The sequence below is a fragment of the Ambystoma mexicanum genome, chromosome 6q (assembly GCF_040938575.1).
Source record: "Ambystoma mexicanum isolate Mex_15411 chromosome 6q, UKY_AmexF1_1, whole genome shotgun sequence".
NCBI classification, from domain to species: Eukaryota; Metazoa; Chordata; class Amphibia; order Caudata; family Ambystomatidae; genus Ambystoma; species Ambystoma mexicanum.
This window is the reverse complement of record NC_090937.1, coordinates 1483305652-1483327242: the sequence shown is the minus strand read 5'-3', so window position 1 is coordinate 1483327242 and position 21591 is coordinate 1483305652. Positions and strand designations below refer to the sequence as shown.

General features: G+C 44.1%; 1 protein-coding gene across 4 annotated transcripts in view; it reads left to right on the top strand.

Annotated features, from left to right (window-relative positions):
- Positions 1 to 21591, top strand: part of EIF2AK3 (eukaryotic translation initiation factor 2 alpha kinase 3) — a 394300-nt gene that overhangs the window by 110273 nt on the left and 262436 nt on the right. For all 4 annotated transcript variants that reach the window (XM_069632207.1, XM_069632205.1, XM_069632206.1 and 1 more), the window contains exons 3-4: positions 12982 to 13176; positions 13846 to 13976. In XM_069632207.1, coding sequence (XP_069488308.1) covers positions 12982 to 13176; positions 13846 to 13976 — 326 coding nt within the window. The remainder of the gene's footprint in view (positions 1 to 12981; positions 13177 to 13845; positions 13977 to 21591) is intronic.

The window sequence follows — 21591 nt, the reverse complement described above, 5'->3', positions numbered from 1 at the left end:
TTCCAAACGAGGGTGGAGACCTTGGAGCCGGATGCCGCTGAAGGGAGTGAGTGAAATGTGTGTGTGTGTGTGTGTGTGTGTGGAGGTTAGAGTGCCCCAGAACCTCCTTTTGTGCCAGTCCTAAAGCCTGCCAGGTGTACAGTATAATGATGGAGCATTGTGTTAGGAGTGTAGTTAATTTGTTCTTTGACCTTCGTCGGTGTGAAGATGATACCTGCAGCACCCAAGTGATGGAAGGTGGAACGGAATGGGCTGGAACCAATGACCTGGCATTCCTTATGGAGCAAGCGGATCCTGTTTAGGCGCACACCTAACAGCCGTGCAGGTTTTTACTGTATGGTATTGCGTCACAATGACTGTGTCTCCTCTTAAGCCTCTGCCCGTACCCTTTTTCAGCAGGACATTCTTAGCAGCAGAGTTCTTTGCTGTTGCTCTCATTTCTGTGTGAGATTACAACTTATCCTTACAAGATTGACTTGGGCCTTTCTTCCCTAGCGGGTTGTATTCTCACTGGTGTGAGAGTTCAGGGGTATGCCTTCACTTCCCTCTGCCCTCCCCGCTCGGTACACCACTGGAGAAATGGCATATGAGTAGGGACCCAAAGCTTGTAGGTGTTTGGTTATTTGCCCACCTATTGACTGCCCATGGCCATGCTAATCACTGTGGCTACTCCACCAACTTCTTGCCCCTCCCCGCCCAAAACACCTCATCATGGGAACTCTTTCACCTTGCTTTAATCAAGGCTTACCGTGGAACTTTGCACTTAAGTGCCGGACAGTGTTTTTATGAAGTTGTAACACACCACTGGTGTAATAAAGATGTCTTAACCCGGTCTGGCTTCAGCCACTCTATTTATTAGCACTATGCTTCTCTGTGACAAATTAACTTCCGGGGCACAAGTGGTCCAGGGATGAATATCGGTTTGTAAATAATCAGTCAGCCCCATACCATACGATCTTGCCAACAGAGATTCATACATACTGACATAAGTTGCATCCTAGAGCGCGACATAGCCTAGGACCCTTGCTTCCGCTCTTTTCATCTTTTTAGCCTGTGGCTCACAGTACTTTACTGAGCTTCTATCATGCGCATTCGAGACGCTTAAACATCAGGCTCGGATACACATATAGCCTGGCTAACCTTTACAGTAATTCTGATACCGGTGCTGTATGTCTGGATTTTCTGCCCGAGCCGCCTGCTCTTGGCCGGGCTTCTCCTCTGGCGAGGGACGTGTAACTTTGTTGCTGTTCGATGTACGCAGGCGCGAGGACATTAGTGGCTTCGCAATAGGGACTTTACTTACTCTGTCCCGTAGCCACTAACCCCCCACGCATGCGCAGCGCCAGCTCTGCTCCATTGGTTGGCGCACCCACTGCTCCTCAGCACAGGCGCACATCCTTATATTCTAGCCTAGCTTTCTTGCCGGCTGGACGTACTTTCGCGGCAGTGAGCAGCACTTAAGGCAGATATATCCACGGCCCTGATAAAAGTAAGTTGCTTTCCCTTAGGGGCCCCACTCTGGCTAGCCCCTTTAATATACCGGTGGTCAACTTTTTGTCCGCTGGCAGCATGCTTAATATAGCATTTCGCCGTCTTTCCAGACACACCTCATAATGAAGGTGTTTCGGGCTCCTTGATCGCCCCTCCAGACACATGGACTCCTCTATGCCCAAGTCCCACGCCTATCCGCCTCCAACTGAGCTGGTGTACCATAGGTATGTGAAATTCTTGACACTATTAAATATCGATGCCCAGTGCACCTGCATTTTAGTGGTCCTGCAATAGTACTGTGCATACTTTGTTTGTCTGTTGTGCCCATCTCCACGGCATGCCACTGACATAGCCCTGTTTTTGGACATTACAGGATACATATAACTACTATCCTCAACACCTTAACAAGGGACATCCTATACCGCGAGACTGGATCCCTTTCCACATGATCCAGTTCAAGCGTTGTCCTTCACTCCATTCTCTCCCCAGCCCGGACATATCCAAGGTCAGTTGTTTTAATCCCTTTTTTTAGACCAGAATGCACCTTTACATGTGCATTCCATGGCTGCTCGTTTTAACTGTTACCTAGATTGTATTAGCTACGGTTACACTCTCCCGTGCTTGTACCTTATCTAAATTCCATCCCCTCTCTTTACACATTATTGCAGGCCTCCACCATCCTCTTGGCCCAGAAGAAGGCCGTTATCTCTAAGGCCGAAACGTCACTGTAGCAGGCTTCTGCCTGCCTCCAGTTAAACATCAGGGATTTTTTTCTGTTCCCGACGTAGACCAAGGATTGGCCACCATTACATTGATGTGCAAAGACTTCAACACAAAACATCAACATTTGGCTGGCTTAAATTAAACTGCATAAAGCCAGACTGAGCACTTTCTAAATAATGCCACATTTCATGTCAAGTGTGGCTGTTTTGCTCTCTTGCTTATTTGTTGTTCTTTTCTTCCCCCTGACCCTAATGTCATGTACATAACAGCGCCCACAAAACACAATGCACTCTACTTGTTGTGAGCATTTTATGATTGGGTCAATGAGCATATACTCTGATTGCATTAGATAATATTGTAGCTCTGTTAGTAAATTACAGGAGCAATATCAATATATAGACTTTTGTTGGGAAAAAAAAAGTTATGCTTGATGTACTAGGAACAAACTCTCCTCTGCAGACAGGTTCATGCACAAGAGCTATCCTTTCAACTAAAATGTAAATGTTGGTTATAGTTCTTAACATAGAACCTCAGTTTTTCTTTCAAATGGACAATCCTAGTGTTTAACATTGTCTATCATCTTGTTGCTTTATACACCATGGCAAAATGTAACATAAAAAGTTTGCTTTGCCTAAAGATGTGAATGTTTTTCTTTTTTATAACATGTAAATAAATAAATGCTCCCTGATTAATAAGGGCGCATAAAGAATGATTTAATCTGCTTTGTTACTTATAGATAGATGCGAGTTCATGCTTCAGTTCTTGCAGGTTTGGAATAGGGTGATCACTTTTAAACACCACTACAGTTCCTTCGAAATACAACATTTTAAGAATGGTTTAACTTTGAACGGCGGTAACCACCCCCCTTGTTATACACCATACCTCTAGTACACCAGAAGGGATCTGAACAGATTGGAAACACAAGCCAATTATAAACCTATTCGTCCAATTTTGGTAACATGGAAGGAACGGCAGGCATATATCCAAAAGGTCGTGGATCATTGGTTAGTTTCAACATGGCAAAAATACAATTACCCAATGATGAAAGGGACTGTCCAGTCAAGTTTGTATACAAATATCTACTTTATGATTATCACACCACACAGTTCTAGCACACCACAAAATCCAACCTACCCTCTAAAGGAATGCAGAGGACAGATGGTTTCACAGAAGCAAAAGGGATGCGCTCTGGATACTGACAGGAGGGTAGTAATTATAGTAATTAATCGTAGTAGTTCTAGGATTCTAGAACACAAAGGAAGCAACGGGTCATAAAATGTCACTAAGGGCCTTAGGAGAACGACTAGGGGGGCAGAACCACAATGTACCTTGTGCTTGTAGAAGTTCTTGGTGCTTGACAGTGTAGAGTTGGTTTCAGGGTGCTTTGCAGCATCTGCGACAGAGTTCAAGATGGGAAGACAGCTGCGGGTATCAGGCGGCAGGCAGTTCTCAGAGCGAGGCTGGACAGACTGCTGTAGGTTGGCCTACACAGCGGCTCAAGGTCAGGAGTCATCTCTGTGCTTGTTGGAGATTCTGAAGCACTGGTCGAGGCCTCTCGGATGGCTTTAGCGACTGTGGCGTAACAGTCAGTGGTGAAGTCAGTTGCAGCTCTAGGAGCTCGACTTGAAAATGTACTTCAAGGTGGACGTCGGTTGATGCTTGTTGAGGCACACCTCCTAGCTTTTTCACTGGGCTCATATTGTCCTTTAAGACGGACGTCCCAAAGCAGCGGAGTGTTGCAGGCACCTGCCTTGTGCTTGGTTTGGTTCAGAGACTCTGGCACGTCCCGCCTTGGAAGATTGCTGCAGAGCCTAGCAGGACATGCTGTGTGCTGGCTGGGTACCAGTTCTGGAGCTGCTGGAGGGTCCTCTGGTTTAGGTATCTCCCTTTGTGCCCAACGAGATGTTTAGGGGAGGGATCTTGCTTCCCTCTTGGAGTTCCTGGCCTTCCTTCACTGGCAGAAGATGTAAGGCAGACTTTACCTTCAGCCAGGTTCCAATGCTGAGTTCTTCTTTCCTGCTTCTGATGAAGCCTTCAGATCTGCCCAAAAGAGGGGCTTAGCCCTCTTTTGAAGCCAAATGGGCCACAGTGATTGGCGTAGGCTAAACCTACCTTAATGAACCAATCCTGGGTCTCCACCAACTATCTCCTGTATGCATGAGGTCATAACCAGAGTGGTTTGCAACAGAAAAGGTAAAGGGGTGAGCACATGTAATAATAAGTCCCACCCATCTGCCTGTCTGTTGTGGATCAAAGGTCTCTCTGGTTAAGTGAGCTCTTTTTGGTTCCTGATTAAAGCGGCAGGTCTCCCTTGAAGCTGCGGCGTGACCAGACTATCTGGCTTCTGCAAACTACATTCTCCTACTTTCTGATTGGGGTCCCCCTGCGAGAATGACTACTGCAAACCGCTGTCCCTGACAGGATCGTTCACTGCCCTTGATACTGAGATGTGGGAGCTGGCTTCAGGTTGACACAGTGCATATCAAAGGGTATTGGGGTTTCCTGTCTCCTTTTGTTAACCTCTGCACCCAAGACCCATGTGGGCCTGTTGGAAGAATACTCTATTAGTATGCTAATTATGTTACCCACAGCCACCATTCTGGAGGGCTCAACAATTGATAGTTAATTTGGCTGGCCATGGCACTAGGAAGGTTTTGCCCTCCCCCTTCTGAGAGGACATGGTGCACGCTTCGCTGTATTCCCAACTAAATATGACGGGTGTGACAGCACTTGTAGGCTCTGTCCACCCAGAGCACTCGGGTCTATGTCTATGTTGTGCGGTGAGCATAGGAAAATGTATGTGGATTATCCCCACACATTTTCTGGAGGCTGATCTATCATCATTCAATTTAATAACCAATTTCAATATCGCCAGGCGAGCGCACACTGACCCTGCAGAGGGTTGAATGCCTCAGTGTCCTACAATGATCAATCGTTGACAAAGCCAACTGTTTTGGCTTGTGTATACTTATTAGTAATTTGCCAGTCACTGCTATTAGATGCCGATTCCCATGTACTTGCGCCGTTTTGCACCTGCTACCACCAGTAGCCAGTTAATGCCACTATAGCAGTGCCTGGCAAGTGCCTTTCACATGCCTTCACAAAAGCCCAAACTATTTGCATTGCCAATTATCATTCATTTTCTTTTGTCTGCATGCAACTGATTAGGCCTCTGTATTAAATATGCATTATACCCGTTGTAGCATTGGTGCTAAAATGTTATTACCATAACTCCTGGCAATAGTGATAGTATTACAAGTAGTAACATCACTTGTAATACTATCAATAGTAGTACAGCTTATAGTTGGTATGCTACTACTAATAGTTCAGTGCTAATACTACCAATAATTTTAGTACTGGTAGTTGTAGTAGTACTAATGCTACCAGTAGTGACACCACTAATACTCCTACTGGTAATAGCGCTGCTATTAGTAATGGTAGTAATACCTTTACTAAAAGTGCTCCTACTAGTAGTAGCAGTAATAATGCTGGTGCTGGTGGTGCTACTATGGTTGGTAGTAGTGCTACTACAACTAGTAACGCCCACTACTGCTGCTCCATCAGCTGCAGTGGCAAGTAAACTTGCTGGTGTGAAGTAAGAAGTTGTATTTGTATGCCTTTGTCACTTTGCTATATAATGGATCTGCAGACTGCGCCTCTCTACCCCTGATGTCACGTGTTCTTTCCTGGCGTGAAAGCAACGCACACAAAACGGATGACTGCTGTGCTAGGAAACCTGGAAACATTGATTCGATGTTGTCACTAACATAGTTCCTTTTTTGTTGATAGAAAATGGATAAAATAGCACGTTATTTTTGTATAAACTGTATCTCCCGTGAACACCTGAAAAGGGTATGCTCCCAGATGCGTGGCCTATACTACAATGGTGGCCCCTCGCTTGTTTGCTTTCACAGTTCCCAAAGCAAAGATGCTTTAGTATTCAGATTGTATCGTGCAGTTCGTGTTCTAGCGGACGGCGTCTATTCCATTCCCTGGTATTGCCATTGACCGTTAATCTGCTTAGTTCATCCCCAAATAGATTGTCTAAGCACTAAAGCTGAACTAATGAATAGCCGTTTAGATGCTGCCGGTCTGCGCGCAGTGAAGGCATCCGCTGCCGGCGTGCTCGAGTGACTCACAGCTGGTGTGAACCGATGAGGTAATGCTTGGTGAGGAAGGTGATGTCATCCCGTCCCCCACCACCCCAACCACATGCCTGCAGAGATCCAGGGGTTACAAGCAAGTGCCCCCGGCATCCTCCTTCAAGGGGATTAAGCATTCAATATAGCTCTGACTCATCTGTGTCTGGCTAGCTCACGTGTCCGGGTTTCCCAATAAACGACTAATGCAATTCATGACTTCCTACTCTCAGGTTGGTAAAACATTGTCAACATCCCTTTTCACCTCCTCTGGTTCATATTCTATGCATTCGGTCCGGTCTCTGCATTAAATATGCACTATACACTGTGCTATGGTGCTTTGTGATAAATTGGTTCTGGCACGCAAACTCTGTTCTCTGCTTGAATGAGTTTTGAAATTCTAGTTATGTAAATCGCTGTGCAATTTTACTCCCACCCTCCAAAATATTTTTCTATTCGTTTCTGCGATCATTTTAGGCATGTGGTAGGTGAATTAAACATACTTGGTCATTGTGTGAAACTAAGAGTTGATTATGACCCCTGCATACATTGTTTTTTCTCACCTTGGTAAATATGTGCAATATGATTGTATCAAACTTGGATTGGCATGTTTCGATTGCCATTATTCTAAGAACTGAAAATAATATAGTAAAATGCATCATCTTTTGTAGTCCCGCAGATTTTGGAAAACCATGATGGATATTTCTTTCACATAACACGAGTTCTTGCTGGAAGTGTGCATAGGATGCAATTGTGAAATGACCACCTTTTCTCAGGACCAATACATATGAAAACTGGTGTGACTAAATGACTACTGCTCTGTAGAATTCCAGCGATGAGTAATGACTAAATCCCCCAATCTGCCCCATACTACTACTAAACCATCAAATGCTATACCATCGAATTATAAGCACCGAAAAGCATTTCCATCGAAATGCCTTTCCTTTCACTAAGATTCGATGGTATAATCGAAACTGGGGTGAGGGTTAGGGGTTAGTGTTGGGGCTAGGGTTAGATTAAGGGTTACATTAGGGTTGGGGCTAGGGTTAGATTAAGGGTTACATTAGGGATAGGGGGGGCGTGGGCAATATACAAATAAAATATTGTTGCAAGGAGCTGGCCAGTTCCGAAATTTCAGCACTGGACAGCTCCATGTGACGTTTTAACATTAGAAAAATGCATTGAAATGCTATCTTTTACATTTAAAAGTGCATTTCCATTGAAACCAGTCCATTTATATTTTCGATGGAAAAGCACTTTTACATGTAATGGCCTGTCGATGCATTGGTAAACGATGCTGTGGTTTCGATGGTGTGGCATTTTGATGCTTCAGTGTCAATGAAATGACTAGGAATCCCCCAAGAGGTGTACCTGCTGTGCCTTGTGTAGTTGTGCAGGCCGAGGCCAGGCTATAGCCTCAGGAGGGATCTGAGCTGATAACAGCAGCAACCCAACCAGCAAAATTACAAACGCGCCAAAAGAAAGGAATGTTCAATCATGGTTCTATAAACTAGAGCCTTCTAATTAAACCATACAAGTGCAATCAACTAGATGCAAAACACTATAAAACTGACCCCAGTAAATAGACGCAGAGAATGCTCGCTGGATAGATGACCGTGGGTGTTCAGGCAATCGGATTGAGTATTAATTTCAAAGATGAACGTTAAGTTCTTGAAGAAAAAGGTAGAGTTGGAGATCGAGGGAGGGGGACTAAATGTCACTATGCTCCCAAAAAGTGGACTAGGCGGACAGGGCCTCTTCACTGTACTTTATTTCTTGTCTTTGGGTGCTCGGCAGTGTAAACCATCACTCGAGTCGGCTGCTCATGATTTCAAGCCTGTGAACAGGTTGATCCAGTCAATACTCTATAATTGGTCGAGCCAGCGTCCAGATGGCTCAAAATGCAGAAAATGCTTCCAAGGTACGCAGAGTGCTAAACGCAGCATTACGGGTTGGCTCGTAAACATCTCGATGCTATGAAACTGGATTCCAAAATGCTTCTGGCCTGCTGGGAGTCTCACTGCAGGACAGGGCGAGTCCTTCCTTTTTTATACCAATTCTCCAGGAATCTTGGCAGGAACCTACAGCGTAACCTTCACCTCCAGTTAAAAGGAGCCTGATTGCATCCAGAACAGAGACCTTTGTCCACAGCAGTTTACACCAACAACCGTTTACCCCCAGCAGTTCACCCACACTGTACCCTTGGGATGGGTAGGAGGCAGAGCTCACCTCTGCCTCGGATACCTTCTGTCTTGACCTCCAGGCAGGTGTCTTTTGGGATAAACAGTATCCCTAACAGAAGTCTAGTGAATTGTCCATGTTCTTGAAAGTCCAGAGATGAATCCAAGAAGGAGAAGAACCTCTCCTCTTAAAGGCGACATGTTACAGGGGATTGCCCCAAAGCAGGCCTGCTGTAAGGGGCCAATTCAGGCTGTTGTAACAGGTGCACTTTCCCTTCTGACATCACACCCATAGTGCCTTGCCTGTAATAGTGGGATTAGAAAGCGGCAGTGAGCCATAATCGAAACTAAAATGGTGAACATCTCTCAGCCCACCTCTCTCTCTTCGCTACTTTTAACTCCCTGGCTGCTGACTTTAAAGGGACTCCAGTGGTAAGCACCCTGGTGAGAGTGTGTTTTTGTTATGTCAGTGCTGCCTTTAAAATCACTGGTTTGCAGGAGACCTGGAGGATGGTTTTTGTTTACTGAGCGGAAGGTGCTGTACTTCCTGCAGGAGCATTAGTAGGCAGCAGCTTGACTTTTGACTCACATGGCAACTTTAGGGTATTGGGTCAATAGACCTTTTTTTTAAAAAACCAAAAAGGAAAATAAAACGATTTAGAAAGACTGCTCTATGACTACACAGGCCAAATGAAGATAACGGTTTAGGAATTGGATGTTTTTTTTACATTTTATTTTTACCAAAAACGCATACATATTCCAAGCAATGACGAGAACTGTTACACTACCTAGAAAAGACAATGCATTTCTGGGCTCATTTGGCTGTGAATTGTAATCCCGAAGTCCTTTTTAAGTCTAGTGCAATTTCTGAAACTGTTTGGGTGGAAAATTTTGACCAGTAATAACCAGGCAGAATATTGTCAACGGCACCCTCAAACTACTCAAATTGATGCATTGACTCTAAATCTCTGGAAAGGTGTATTCTCGCATGGGTTGGTTCTTAAGAGGATGAAAGACGTAAAACAAGCTGGATCACCGGGCCACGATAGATTATCGGAAGGTGGTGCTCAAAGGTCATCACATGTTGTGCAAGGATATTTGATCAGTATGCTAACCTCTTGAGCTTCGACGTGGATGTCTCCTCTTGTTAGTTCACGTGTTAAAAAATGAATGCAGATTAGACACTACCAACAATCAAAACATTTGCTATGTTATTGAAAGAATTTAATATTTGGATTCTTGACAATAAGATTTTACAGATTGCACCCCTGTTGGATTACAACGCAGCATGGATTCAGTCTGGAAATCCTCGAAAAAAAAAAAAATAATGGGTTGTTGATTAATATAGCAAAATCAACTATCGTCATATTTATATGGAGACTTAAGTTAACTATATTCAGATGGTACTCAAGCTCAGTTGTTAGACGAATTTGCTGCTATTATTGGATGTTAACGATTGCAAAGATCCGAGCCTTGGAGACCAGAACCTGTTGACTGTCCAAAAATCCCCAAAACTCAAAAGCGGACTGCGAGTATAATACTCACCCCACAGAAACACATAGCTTATCTTGCCTTGCCTTTGTCCTTCTCCCACTCTCTAAGCAGTCATATTTATTCCCTGGTAACTTGTTGAAACTGTTAGAATTATCCATGTAGCTGCCCTTCACTTTCTAAAGTGTTAGCGCCATCTCTTTTTATTCATTTTGTCTTGAGTAAATCCTAAGCCCTTAGTCATATTTTAGTGATCAGACTAGTTTCTGCTTGGGGTTGGATGCTGGGTTGGTAACGTTGAAGTCACAAATCAACCTGGGATCTTACTGTGTCCCTCTTTGGCGGTGTAGTCTGAATAGGCCAGTTTAAAGTAAACCTGTTCTTGTCTCAACGGATTTTCTTTCTTATTTCAAGGCTTCATTTTACTCAAATAGACCCTTTTTCTATCTTGCATATCTCATCCAGTTTTTTAGCTAGAGACCTCATTTCACTTTTGTCATGTCCCTGTGATATATATCTCCCCCCCAGCCCAAATCAGAGTATTTCACCTGTTTCTATTAAAAACTGTTTGGGTAATTTAAAGCAGGAATTGAAACAATTGCAAGTTTTCCACCGTGTCATTTGGCTGCAGCATGCTCTAAACTTTCCACTCATTTTCGAATTGTATGCCTTTTTGCTGATCCATTGCCTTGTGATTGCCAGTGATGTAACATACATGCTATTGTGATAAAACGTATGTATATTATCATTTAACCCCACATTAATTATTTGTAAAATTTGAGTGTTATTTTAGGCCTTTGCTAAGGGTTTAAAGTCAGTTTATGCCTCTGATTTTGTGAGAGAAGGTTGGATTTTGATATTGTTTTCTGTCTCTTATCCCAGACTACCTGCTGCTTCTTTCTATCCACTCAGAATTCGATTATTTGTGGGTTGAGGGAACATTGCAGGGGAAAACCTAACTTGGGTGTTATCTATCCTCATCCAAAAAGTGCTCCTATTCACGTGTGCTTTGTATATGTTCTAGGAGAAGGTTAACCAAGTGCATTGCTTCCATTTTCATTGTAAATATCACCCCAGTGGCGATTGCTGCCCTATATTAAATATTGTATGATTTATTTTGAATTTTAAAAATAGATATTGTATGTTCACCAACCGGCCTGGTTCATCGTCCATTGTGACCCGGGGTATTTGAAAAAAGGGGTGTGATACGAGTTGTGTACCATCTCAAATTAAAGTCTCATAAAATAAAGAGGCATATCAATTGAGCGCTACATCCTAGGCTGAGACCAAGGTGTGTGTCTCCTGATTGAAATCCTTAACAATACCTAGTCCCTTGTCTGCAGGAAATGGGAAGGCGGGTCAGACTTTTGGGGCCCCTAGCAAAATTTAAAATGGTGACACCCCACTGAGTGGTCTGAAGCCCTCTTTGGGGCTACTTTAACTACACCCATCCTCCGTCTACCTACATCAGAATGACTCCATCACCCTGGTGAGAGATCGCTATCTAATAGCAAGGCTCCCTTTGAAGTACCAGTTCCCAGCTAAACCCCCAGGAAGTGCTCTGGAGTCTGTGACAAACCTGAGTGGAATCGGTGGAACCCTCATGTTGGTTTTGGGGACAGCCAACACAGACAGCCTAATACACACCAGGCCTGGCCATGAATCAGTCGCTGCACTGTACACCAAGCAGACCATGAAATGACATCAAAGGCCTTTGGCTGTATAATTGTGTAATCTCTGTAACCGCCATGTAAAAACCAGACTTGGCTTATATTTAGTTATTAACTGCCACCAAACAGCTTTGGTACACAATTATGATATTGTGAGCAGGAGGAGGATACATTTAAGACCACTCCTGTCTGTTACAGCTTTGGGTTCCAGCAGCTATGCTCAGCAATGCACATGTGACATTTGAATCTGTCCTTTTGCCACTGCAAGGCATCTGCTGGGGATGTCTGACTGGTCCTAGTAAGGTGCATGGTTGCATTATGCTATTTGCCATAGAGCATCATGAAAGTGGGGTCTGATTAGCGGATCAAACTGTCAGAAACATAAAGATGAGCATTATTTTATAATTGAATATAAAAAAAACGCAGACTATCCTGCCCCCAGTATTCTGTCACACTAATATAGTTTGATTTTAAGAGGTTTGTATCTGTTCTGCTTAAAATACTATATTACACTTTATCTTTCTTTCATTGCTTTATGAACCCTTCAGGTGCTAATGATCTATGTCACAACATTAGGACCCAATTTGCCAGTACTAAGAACGTGACATCTTCTTGTTTCAATTAAAGATTAATGGACCTTTGGCTGCGGTTGAATTCCAGATTCAGCAAAATAGTTTATTTAAATGACTGTTAAAAACCATACCATATGCATTATTGGTGTAAAATAGACTGCCCATGCATAGGGAGCCCAAAATAAAAATGTCTGGTTGACAATTTAACAGAATCTTGTGAGCAAGATTGTTTTATTTGTAAGAAAGTCAGTAGTATGAAGCATTGGTTACTTGTGGTCCAACAAAAAACGATGGTGCTCCACTTACCAACCCTTCTTTAAAGTAAACTCCTGTTTATTTATTGGTGTTTGCAGGTTTATCTTGTTTAAGTCAAAGAACCACAAAAGCTGTAAGCAGAGGCATCTTTGTACGTAATTAACTGGCAACTACGAAAATTATAGTAACACGTTTCGACTGTTTCTTCTCGAAGGTCATTTTTATAGTAGCCTTCGTGATTACAACAGAACAATTCTAACATTTGAAATCCTTTCATCGTTGTCATTTAAAAAAATAATAAAATCCTCAGTGTATTTTCTAATTGTTGGTCATTGCTTTTTAGATAAAATGCTTAAAATAAGATGGCTAGCACAGTGACATTTATGATACAGTGAAATGTTAATTATCCCCTTAAGATCTTAACATTGGAATACTAAACCTTTTTCTTCTGATGTTCTAGGTTTTCGGAAATAAGATGATCATTCCTTCCTTGGATGGGGATTTATTCCAGTGGGACCGGGATCGAGAGAGCATGGAAGCTGTTCCATTTACTGTTGAATCTCTCTTGGAATCCTCCTATAAATTTGGTGATGATGTTGTTTTGGTTGGAGGGAAGTCCTTGACAACCTATGGTTTGAGTGCCTACAGTGGAAAAGTACGTTTTGATGCGTTCTCTTCTGAATTAAATAAGATTCCAAGTGATTAAGACGTATTGGAAATCCCATCTCTTGTAATGTCGCTCAGTTTTCATCAACTAGATTTGAATTTCCATTTGTGTGCTACATCAGTTCAGCCAAAAGATTTCAACCTCAGTACGGGCCACTGAGTTTTCCCACTTCCTGCCCTACATTCCTGATGGTGTATGTGACATATGGAATACAGCTACCTTCTTAAAATATAGCAAGCACATTGAGCTAAACAGTTTTATATTGAGCACATATAAATAATAATGTAGATTGAAAATGGTGCATTATGAAGCAATATATATTACCTTGGGCACTGTGACTCAGTTTCAGTTAAAGTAATTTAATAATTATGTATTAGCTTCAAGCTAGGAACGTAATGCCTAAAACTGTTTCCAAGCAAATGTGCTAGTAGTAATCTCAATCGTAGCAATTTCAGAGATATTTTAAATCTTTTTTTCCTTTGGCGCTTAGATGCCCGCATTATATGCCTACATCATATTGGATTGCATGAACCTAATCCATTCCATTGTGAGCAGGATAAACTGAAAAATTAAGATGGCATGCGTTTCCAGATACTTGCTTGTAAGCGTTAGACTTGTTTGCAGATGTTGCATGCATCATCATTTTTATTTTTTCAGGTGAAGTACATCTGTTCAGCGATGGGTTGTCGTCGTTGGAATGAAGAAGACATTGAGCAAGATGACATACTTCTACTACACCGAACTCAAAAAACAGTTCGGGCGGTGGGCCCAAGGAGTGGTTCTGAAAAGTGAGTGTTGCAGTGGATGCATGTTACTTTGCCAACATGTTGTATTTAAAGATTCATTAAAAAAATAACTCATTGTACCTGCAGTTCAGGATATTGCTTTATCAGGAACAGAAAGACCATTGTGTTCCTCACCCTCTGTCTGCATGAGCACCCTAATCTTAACAGATCATTTAAGTGTATTCGGGCTTAGCCCTTTGGAACTTGCAAGAAAAGGGCAAGAACAATTATGTGGGCTTAAGGTACCCTGACAAGCTATTACTTGCATTTCCCTGAGTAGGATGTTCCTTTCGTCAAACACATAACACATAATGCATAAGGAGTTGACTATTATTGTCGTGTAGAAAGCTAAAAGAGCCAGATATTCCTTGGAACACAACGGTAGATGAGAACCGCTCCAGGCCAATCTGTGATCAACGCGCCGGCCATGTCGACAATTAAATTGGGAACACCCACTATGGCGTGTCACGGTGATCACATAGATCACTGTGCCCTGCAATCCCTGCAAGCGGCTCCCCCCTACCCACTTACCTTTTCGGTGGCAAACAGTGTAGTGTGCCACCGTCTCTCCCCCCCTACCCTCTGGCATCAGTTGCCGCCCACTAAACTGGCATTTGCAGGGGCCCTATTGTCTTTTTTAAAATTCTTTATTGTCCCCCGCTCCCATCTAATGGAAGCAGGGGACCCCCCCTTGACCTCTACTACAATGACAAAAGTGAGCGGGGGACACCACTGCAACCCCCTCTCCCATTAGTCAGTGTATTGGGGGGTCGGCATTTCATTACAATGCAAAGGTGCAGTAATGAAATGGTTGCAATTCTGGGGCAGACATTGGCACTGTTCCCTACAGGCTACAAGGATTATGAGAGGGCAGGATTGAAAACCAGGCTTGAGCTAGACCGATGTGAAAACAAAGCCCAACAGGACATTCTAGAGATGGGACATTGCCAAAGCCATTCACAGTGCAACAACTGGGTTGGACCAATGTCTTGTAGAAACAGGATACACACCGTCTCACTCGGGAAATGGATATTGTAATTGTATTACTTAAAATAAGAATTGCATGCAAGGAAGATTCAAACGGGTATGGAAGAGTGCAGGGTCCCAACCAGGCAGAAAGAAAAGTAAGACCACCCTGACCAGGACAGGTACTGTCAGACCCAGTAACCAGACAAGGGAACAAGGAGTATGTGTCGTGATATTACCAATCCTGTGACCAAATTCAAAGAAGTATCTGTTACTAGACGAGGTGAAAAGGTGGCACATTCCACTGTTAAGACTAGTGCTTTTCTATACATTAACATGAAGACAATGTGTTTTTGCACAAAGAACTGTAGCTATGCTGTTAATCATTATAGGCATTGAACCCTTATGAAATCAATGGCAGCAAGGTTACAAAGAATTGCTCAATACTTCTGCCTTTAAGAAATGCATGCTTTCCTTTGGGGACTTGTCAGAACTCATGATCCTTAAGTGGGGGAAGAGTGCCACCAGGTACTGGGCTTGTCCGTCAGATAACAGATGTTATCAGAGGGTAGTTGAGGGGTACTGCCTGCTTGCTATCCCACGAGAGGTGCAGTAATAACTTAACAGGGGTCCTTCTCTATAATTTTGACCTGCCGAAATACATCTCCCAGGATACCTTGGAATATATAACCGCCGCTCGGGGAACAGAGCAAAAGACAGAGCATTGTGAAAAATATAATTTACGTTAATCTGGAGTGTTTTTGTGAGTCATGGAGAAATGGTAACTGCGTACTAACTGAAAAAAGCAAACGAGAGAATGCAAGCTTACTGTAAGGAAGGCGTGGTATCAACAGTAAGACCGACACTTCAAGTGACCACACTTCAAGGGTGTTTATTGAACTTCAAAAAGGGTTTGAAAAACCCCTATCTAGTCCTAAATCTACAGATGGGAGCAAGCTACATCAATTAAATAACAGTCCTCATAGTGTGTGGTCAAAATAAAAGGGCCTATACTAATAAACATATTGCCAATCCTTACCTCTAAATACAAATAGTGTGGGGGACAATGTTAAGAAAAAGAAATGTTCACAAAATAATATGTCAGGATGTTCAGGCCGTTCCCCACGTTTTCAGCACGGGACACGGTGCACTCGAGCTTAGCAGTGTCTCTGGCTTCTCTGGCATGAGGATACAGTTCAATCAGCAGCCGGGCCTTCCGTGCCCAATTCTCTTTTCCTTTCAATGTCTCTTGATTGAGGGCAGGATGCAACCAACAATGAGTTCCTTTCCTCGTTTAGATTTTCACAAGTACTCAATACTCAGGAGAATCACTATTCACCTCAGATCTCCCTCAGCCGGGCTCAGATCCTTTCCCCACAATGTTCGTACACTATGCATGCATGTCATTCCTCACAGGGTCCTCTTTCTTGTGTGACTCGCGGTTCACCCCGTATTCCCCTCAGCCGGGCTCATATCTCATATCCCCCTCAGTCGGGCTCAGATTCCTCTTAACTTAAAGTTCATAATTTAACACAAACTTGCTTTACCAAAATCTTTTACCTGATCTTCCTTTGCTGGGCTCAGACCAACTTCATATATGATTTCAACAACTATCGAAGTCTTTCGAATGTGCACAGGGTTTTGCTTGACCCATTGCAGGACCGCTAAGATTTTACAATTTGTTATCACTTATTACATTTGCCACCTTTCAGCTGGAAACCCAACAGACTGTCGAATGAGCTCCCACGTGGTGCCGGACCACACTGCCTACGGTATTGTATCTTTGCTTCAAAGTTCTATCACTCATCCACTGGTTAATTGTATTTGCGTCGCTCGCCACATGTTTCATACACTGTTCTCTTCAGTTGTGATTATACAACTTTGCCGCTTGCAGCCTTGGTTTCAACACAGACCGGTCTGGTATCGGTCTCCCCAACTCACTGGCTGTGCTGACTTCACTGGCAATGCTTTGTTGTAGGAGCCAACGACAGTACCACAGCGACAAGCTATTCTCCCTGCCTTGACTATTGACACGGAGAGCACCGGGTACCTCCGACACAGAATGCAGCGTTCTTCAGCCTCGATTCCTGGTCTTCGTCTCCTATTCTCAAAGATTTGTGAAAGTAACAGCCTTTTGGTGAAAAGGTCAAGGGCACTTCCCTCCTTGCAATCCTCTTTGGTTGTGCCGTCTTTCGCGTTGTATTAAACTGCTATCTTGGAACCGTTGTTTCCTCGTGTGCTTTGCCTTGCTCAGAGTGTGCTCTTATGCTCCACCTTTTATCAGTGTGGAGAAGTGTGATGGAGGCCAGGTGTGTGTAATGGTCAGTGATTGCCTGATCATTGTATTGGGACATGTCCGGTATACGGCTCGGGTGTTGGTCCGTTTTCTCTCACAGTGAGCTGTCCGTGAGAAAATGTTTGTGTTGGGAAAGCGGGGGCATAAGGGGTTGAGTTCCTAAGTATCCTACCTGGTAGGATGGGGTAAAGGTGTTACAGGGAAGGGGATACCGCCTCTCGCCATCCAGTGTCCCACTTCTACTCCCAGAGAGCCTGCACTGGTTCACCTCCAGGAACTGGATCCAAAAGCGATGCAGTGTCCTGGCAGCCTGCATGACAGATCCCTGGGGACTAGTGGTTGAGACACCTTCTGGTTTCTCACACTACTCTGAGCCTTCTCGCTCAGCCTACCACAGAACGGCCCACTGCATAGAAAGAGGTTGCAAGATGACGCTGCACACTTCAAACTAAATAAAAACCTCTCCAGCTCGTCGGTAATTAACCAATCCGAAGACAGTACTAATTATTGCATAGTGAAGAACATTAAGGTGTGTCCAGAGAATTTCCAACCAGCTTAGAGAATTCAAACTCAAATGGGGAACAACCTTTCTGGAATAAGGTTAAAACACATGACCCAGGCGAAGGAATGTAAAAAAGCTGGGCAAGCTCACTAGGTGGAAGAATCCTCGAGGATCCAGACTTGCCACTTGCTCTCTACAGATCCAAGGCGAGATACTGAAATGAAGGCATTAGGAAAGAAGTACTGCTTGAACGAAGACTGTGATCACCTGGTAGACACTTGGAGAGTCCAGACTGTAAGCAGTCCCAGCCTAGGGGCCCTGGAAGGAGAAACTGACCCGGTTGTTTGGAAAGTACCTTCCTGACCTTGAGTCAATTGGAAGGCCTGAGCCGAAGTAGAGGGAACTGAAAAGCTAAAACATGGGTGCAGCCTTGAGAAGCAGAGATGCTTGAAGTCTCCAAAGAATGAGTTACTGCCTCAAAAACCATTCTAGGAGAATACATCTGTTGGTAATATTAGAATAGAGTCAGAATATGAAGACTAGATTTGTGAACTCTTGCTTTGGGCCAAAGCTTGCAACGTACATGATTTTACCTTGGGGTAGCCAGGAGACTAAAATGCTTGATAAGATTAGATATTGGGACTTTCCGTTAGTTATCTACTAGAACACTTTACTTTGCAGTTTAGGGTGCTCAAAGAGAGGCAAAGAGTTGGACCAGGTTAAGAACCTTATAATTTGAACCTAAACTAACAACGGTGTTAAACATTCCTCAGACACCTGATGCACTCTTTACATTTGGGCAATTCCTATTCTTTGTAGTTCTTTAATTAGAACCTTTAGACGTTAATCCAACACATTCCCTCTCAAAAGTTAATGGCAAAAGCCATTCTGTTGAACCACCTGTGTCATTGCTCAGCCTTATCCACAATATACATCTGCCCCAGCTAACAGACTGCAGGTGCCTCCTTTCTGACACTTGGATGAAAGAGAAAACAACATGTTTCACATTTATTTCCACCCACTAACCAAGTAGAAATAAGTTAACAAATGGAGGCAGTGAACAATGAAGCATTCGAGCCTGCACCTAAAGGCCTGTTTGATGGCAGGTGTCAAACACCCAAGTTAGTGGTCCCGAGTAGACAGAGAAGGCCACCTAGCGCACAATGGAGCCTAGTGGTAGAGCTCTAATACTACTGGAGCATGTGAAGGAAAGATAAAGGGAAGTCTCACATGGCTCTTCCTATGACCGATCTTGTACATATCGCCTTGCCCAGTGTGTACATCACAACGAGACACTTGGAATTCTCCCTTTATAGGCAGTAATAGCTTCCATACCAAGCTTTGTTATATGGTATCTGTAATGCGCCTATACACAAGGGTTTCAAGGTGCGACGAGGCAAGGAAGGGGGAACAGAGGGAGGACAGAGAACAATCTTACTAGGCCAAGTGACATTGAGATTGTGCAGGGGACGGGGTAGGGGTGCAGTGCTCTACATGGGATCAAAACAATAACAAGAAGTACGGCCAGCAGGTGGTAGGTGCAAGGGTAAGTGCAGACAGCAGGTGTCCAAAGTTGCAGGTAGGGGGACTGTAGGGTTACATATACAGACCCAAGTGCAAGGGTTGCCGGGAGGGTAGCCAGGTGACCAGTGCAGTATCAGACAGGAAATCAGCAGGGGAGAGATAGAGAGAAGGCAGAAGCAAAGAGGAAGGTATTTAGGTGCTTCCGGAACCGGAGATGGTTCTCAAGTTTCAGAGAGGCTGTTCCAGAGGGAGGCCCCAGCTGAAAAAAGAGATCTACCACCAACTTGTTTCTTTTTTTTGTAACATCTGTTTATTAAAGATTTATTGTATACATGAACTTGTTTCTTGAAGAACTGACTGACCCTGAGGGAGGTGGAGGAGCGAAGAGCTTGAGTAGGAAGGTATTTGTGAAGAGAGAGTTGGAGGTATTGAGAACCCAGGAAACGGAAGGCCTTGTGGACAATGCAGAGGGGCTTGATCTTAATATTTGCAGCCACTGGGAGCCAATGCAGAGATTTCAGTGGTGGAGAGGTACGATCCTTGGGTTTGAGGCCAAGGACCAGCCTTGCAGTCCTGTTCTGGATTAGTTGCAGAGGGCGGAGAGTAGAAGCAGGCAGATTTAGAAGGGTTCTGTTGCAGTAGTCCAAACTAGAGAGAACCAGAGATCTAGAGATGGTGAGCTTTTGGGGGAAGGAAAGGAAGGGAAAGGAAGAATATCTCAGAGGAGGTGCAGTTGGTAGTTTGACTTCCTGGAGACGCCAATGATTTGAGGAGCTTGAGTGTGGAGTAGAAGATGACGCAGAGGTTCTTGGCCTCATAGGTGAGAGCAGGAAGAGGGCCAAGGGTGGCTGGCCAGAGAGTGACAGAAAAGGAGGGAGCAGGTGTGCCGGTGAGGAGAATCTCACTGGCATTAAGGCAGAAATTGTTGGTCCCTGGACACTACACCTGGATAGCAGACAGTCAGAGATGAGAGAAGAAGAGGTGGCAGAGGGGAGCCTGAAAACGAGCTGAGTGTCATCCGCATAGCACAGAAAGCTGGAGCAGAGAGCGGCAATGCGGTTGGCGAGAGGTGTTTGGTATTGATTGAACAGCCAGGGATAGAGGTGTTACCCCTGGGGAACACCACAGGTAGAGTGTGAGATGGAGGAAAGGAAGGACCTTGGACCTGGGAGGGTCGATCAGAGCGGAACAAGGTCATCCAGGCTAGGGCCTGATCAGTGATACCCAGGTTATCACGGAGATGATTGAGCAGGATGCATGGTTGACCGTGTCAAAGGCAGAAGAGCGATTGAGGAAGATGAGGACAGAGGGGAGATTGGAATCAAGGTTAGAGAGCAGGTCTTCAAGAATGTTCAGGAGAGCAGTTTCCGTGCTTCTGGCTGCTCTGAAGCCAGACTGATGGTCATGGAGACAACCAACAGATTCAGTGTGAAGGTTAAGCTGGGAGATGATTTAGCTAGACCGCTGAAAAACAAAGGGGAAACATCGAATGTAGACTTCTATTGTGGCATCAGGCCCCGCAAGGGCCATGAACAAGGTCTCCGGGCCATCACTCTCCCCGACCCCGTTCCAGAATTTGGTTTTCAGCCCGCGTTTCTAGCTACTTGAGTGGCTGGTTCCCCTGTGCCGGGTGCTAATGTAGTTTAGAGCCTGCGTTCTACACTTGTAAAGTCTAAAGAGAAGACACCATGCTCTAATTATGTTTAAAATGAGTTGTTAGTTAAAATACAGTGGAATATGGATAGTAAAATATTCCTCGAACAATTGAAAGTCTCCTACTTGTATTCACCATTATACGCACATTCCGGAAAGTGGCATAGATTTTCTCTGCTCCTGGCCTCTAGTAATCATGAACCTAAACATATAACCCCCTGCAATTTACAGAAACTGTTTTTCCCAAAACTTTAGAATTTAATGGATAACCACTGTGTTTGGGTGAACACAAGGCCTGTAAAAGGCAGGCTTAATAGTGGCAACGACTCTGGGCCATTATCAGTCCTGTCTGCCCTGAATGCAGTGGTTATCAGTGCTAGGAGCCTGGGGCCATTATCATTTCTCTTAAGGAAATTTGAGCTACACCCATCACATTGGCCAAATTTCACTGAAAAACTAAAACTACTTGACCCCCATGGGAAGTAGCTTTGAGAGTCTGTATATGATTTCCATGGAATTTTGGTAGGGAATTCTGAGTGGGAATCTGGCCATAGGTTTTCAAGTGGCGGGGAGCCGTCAGGGTTGCATGGGTCCTGGGTGAAATAAGAGTGGTCAAAGGAAACATGGCTGACGCCTGGGGGGAGAGACGAGGAGGCCCATGGAAAACACAGCGGTTG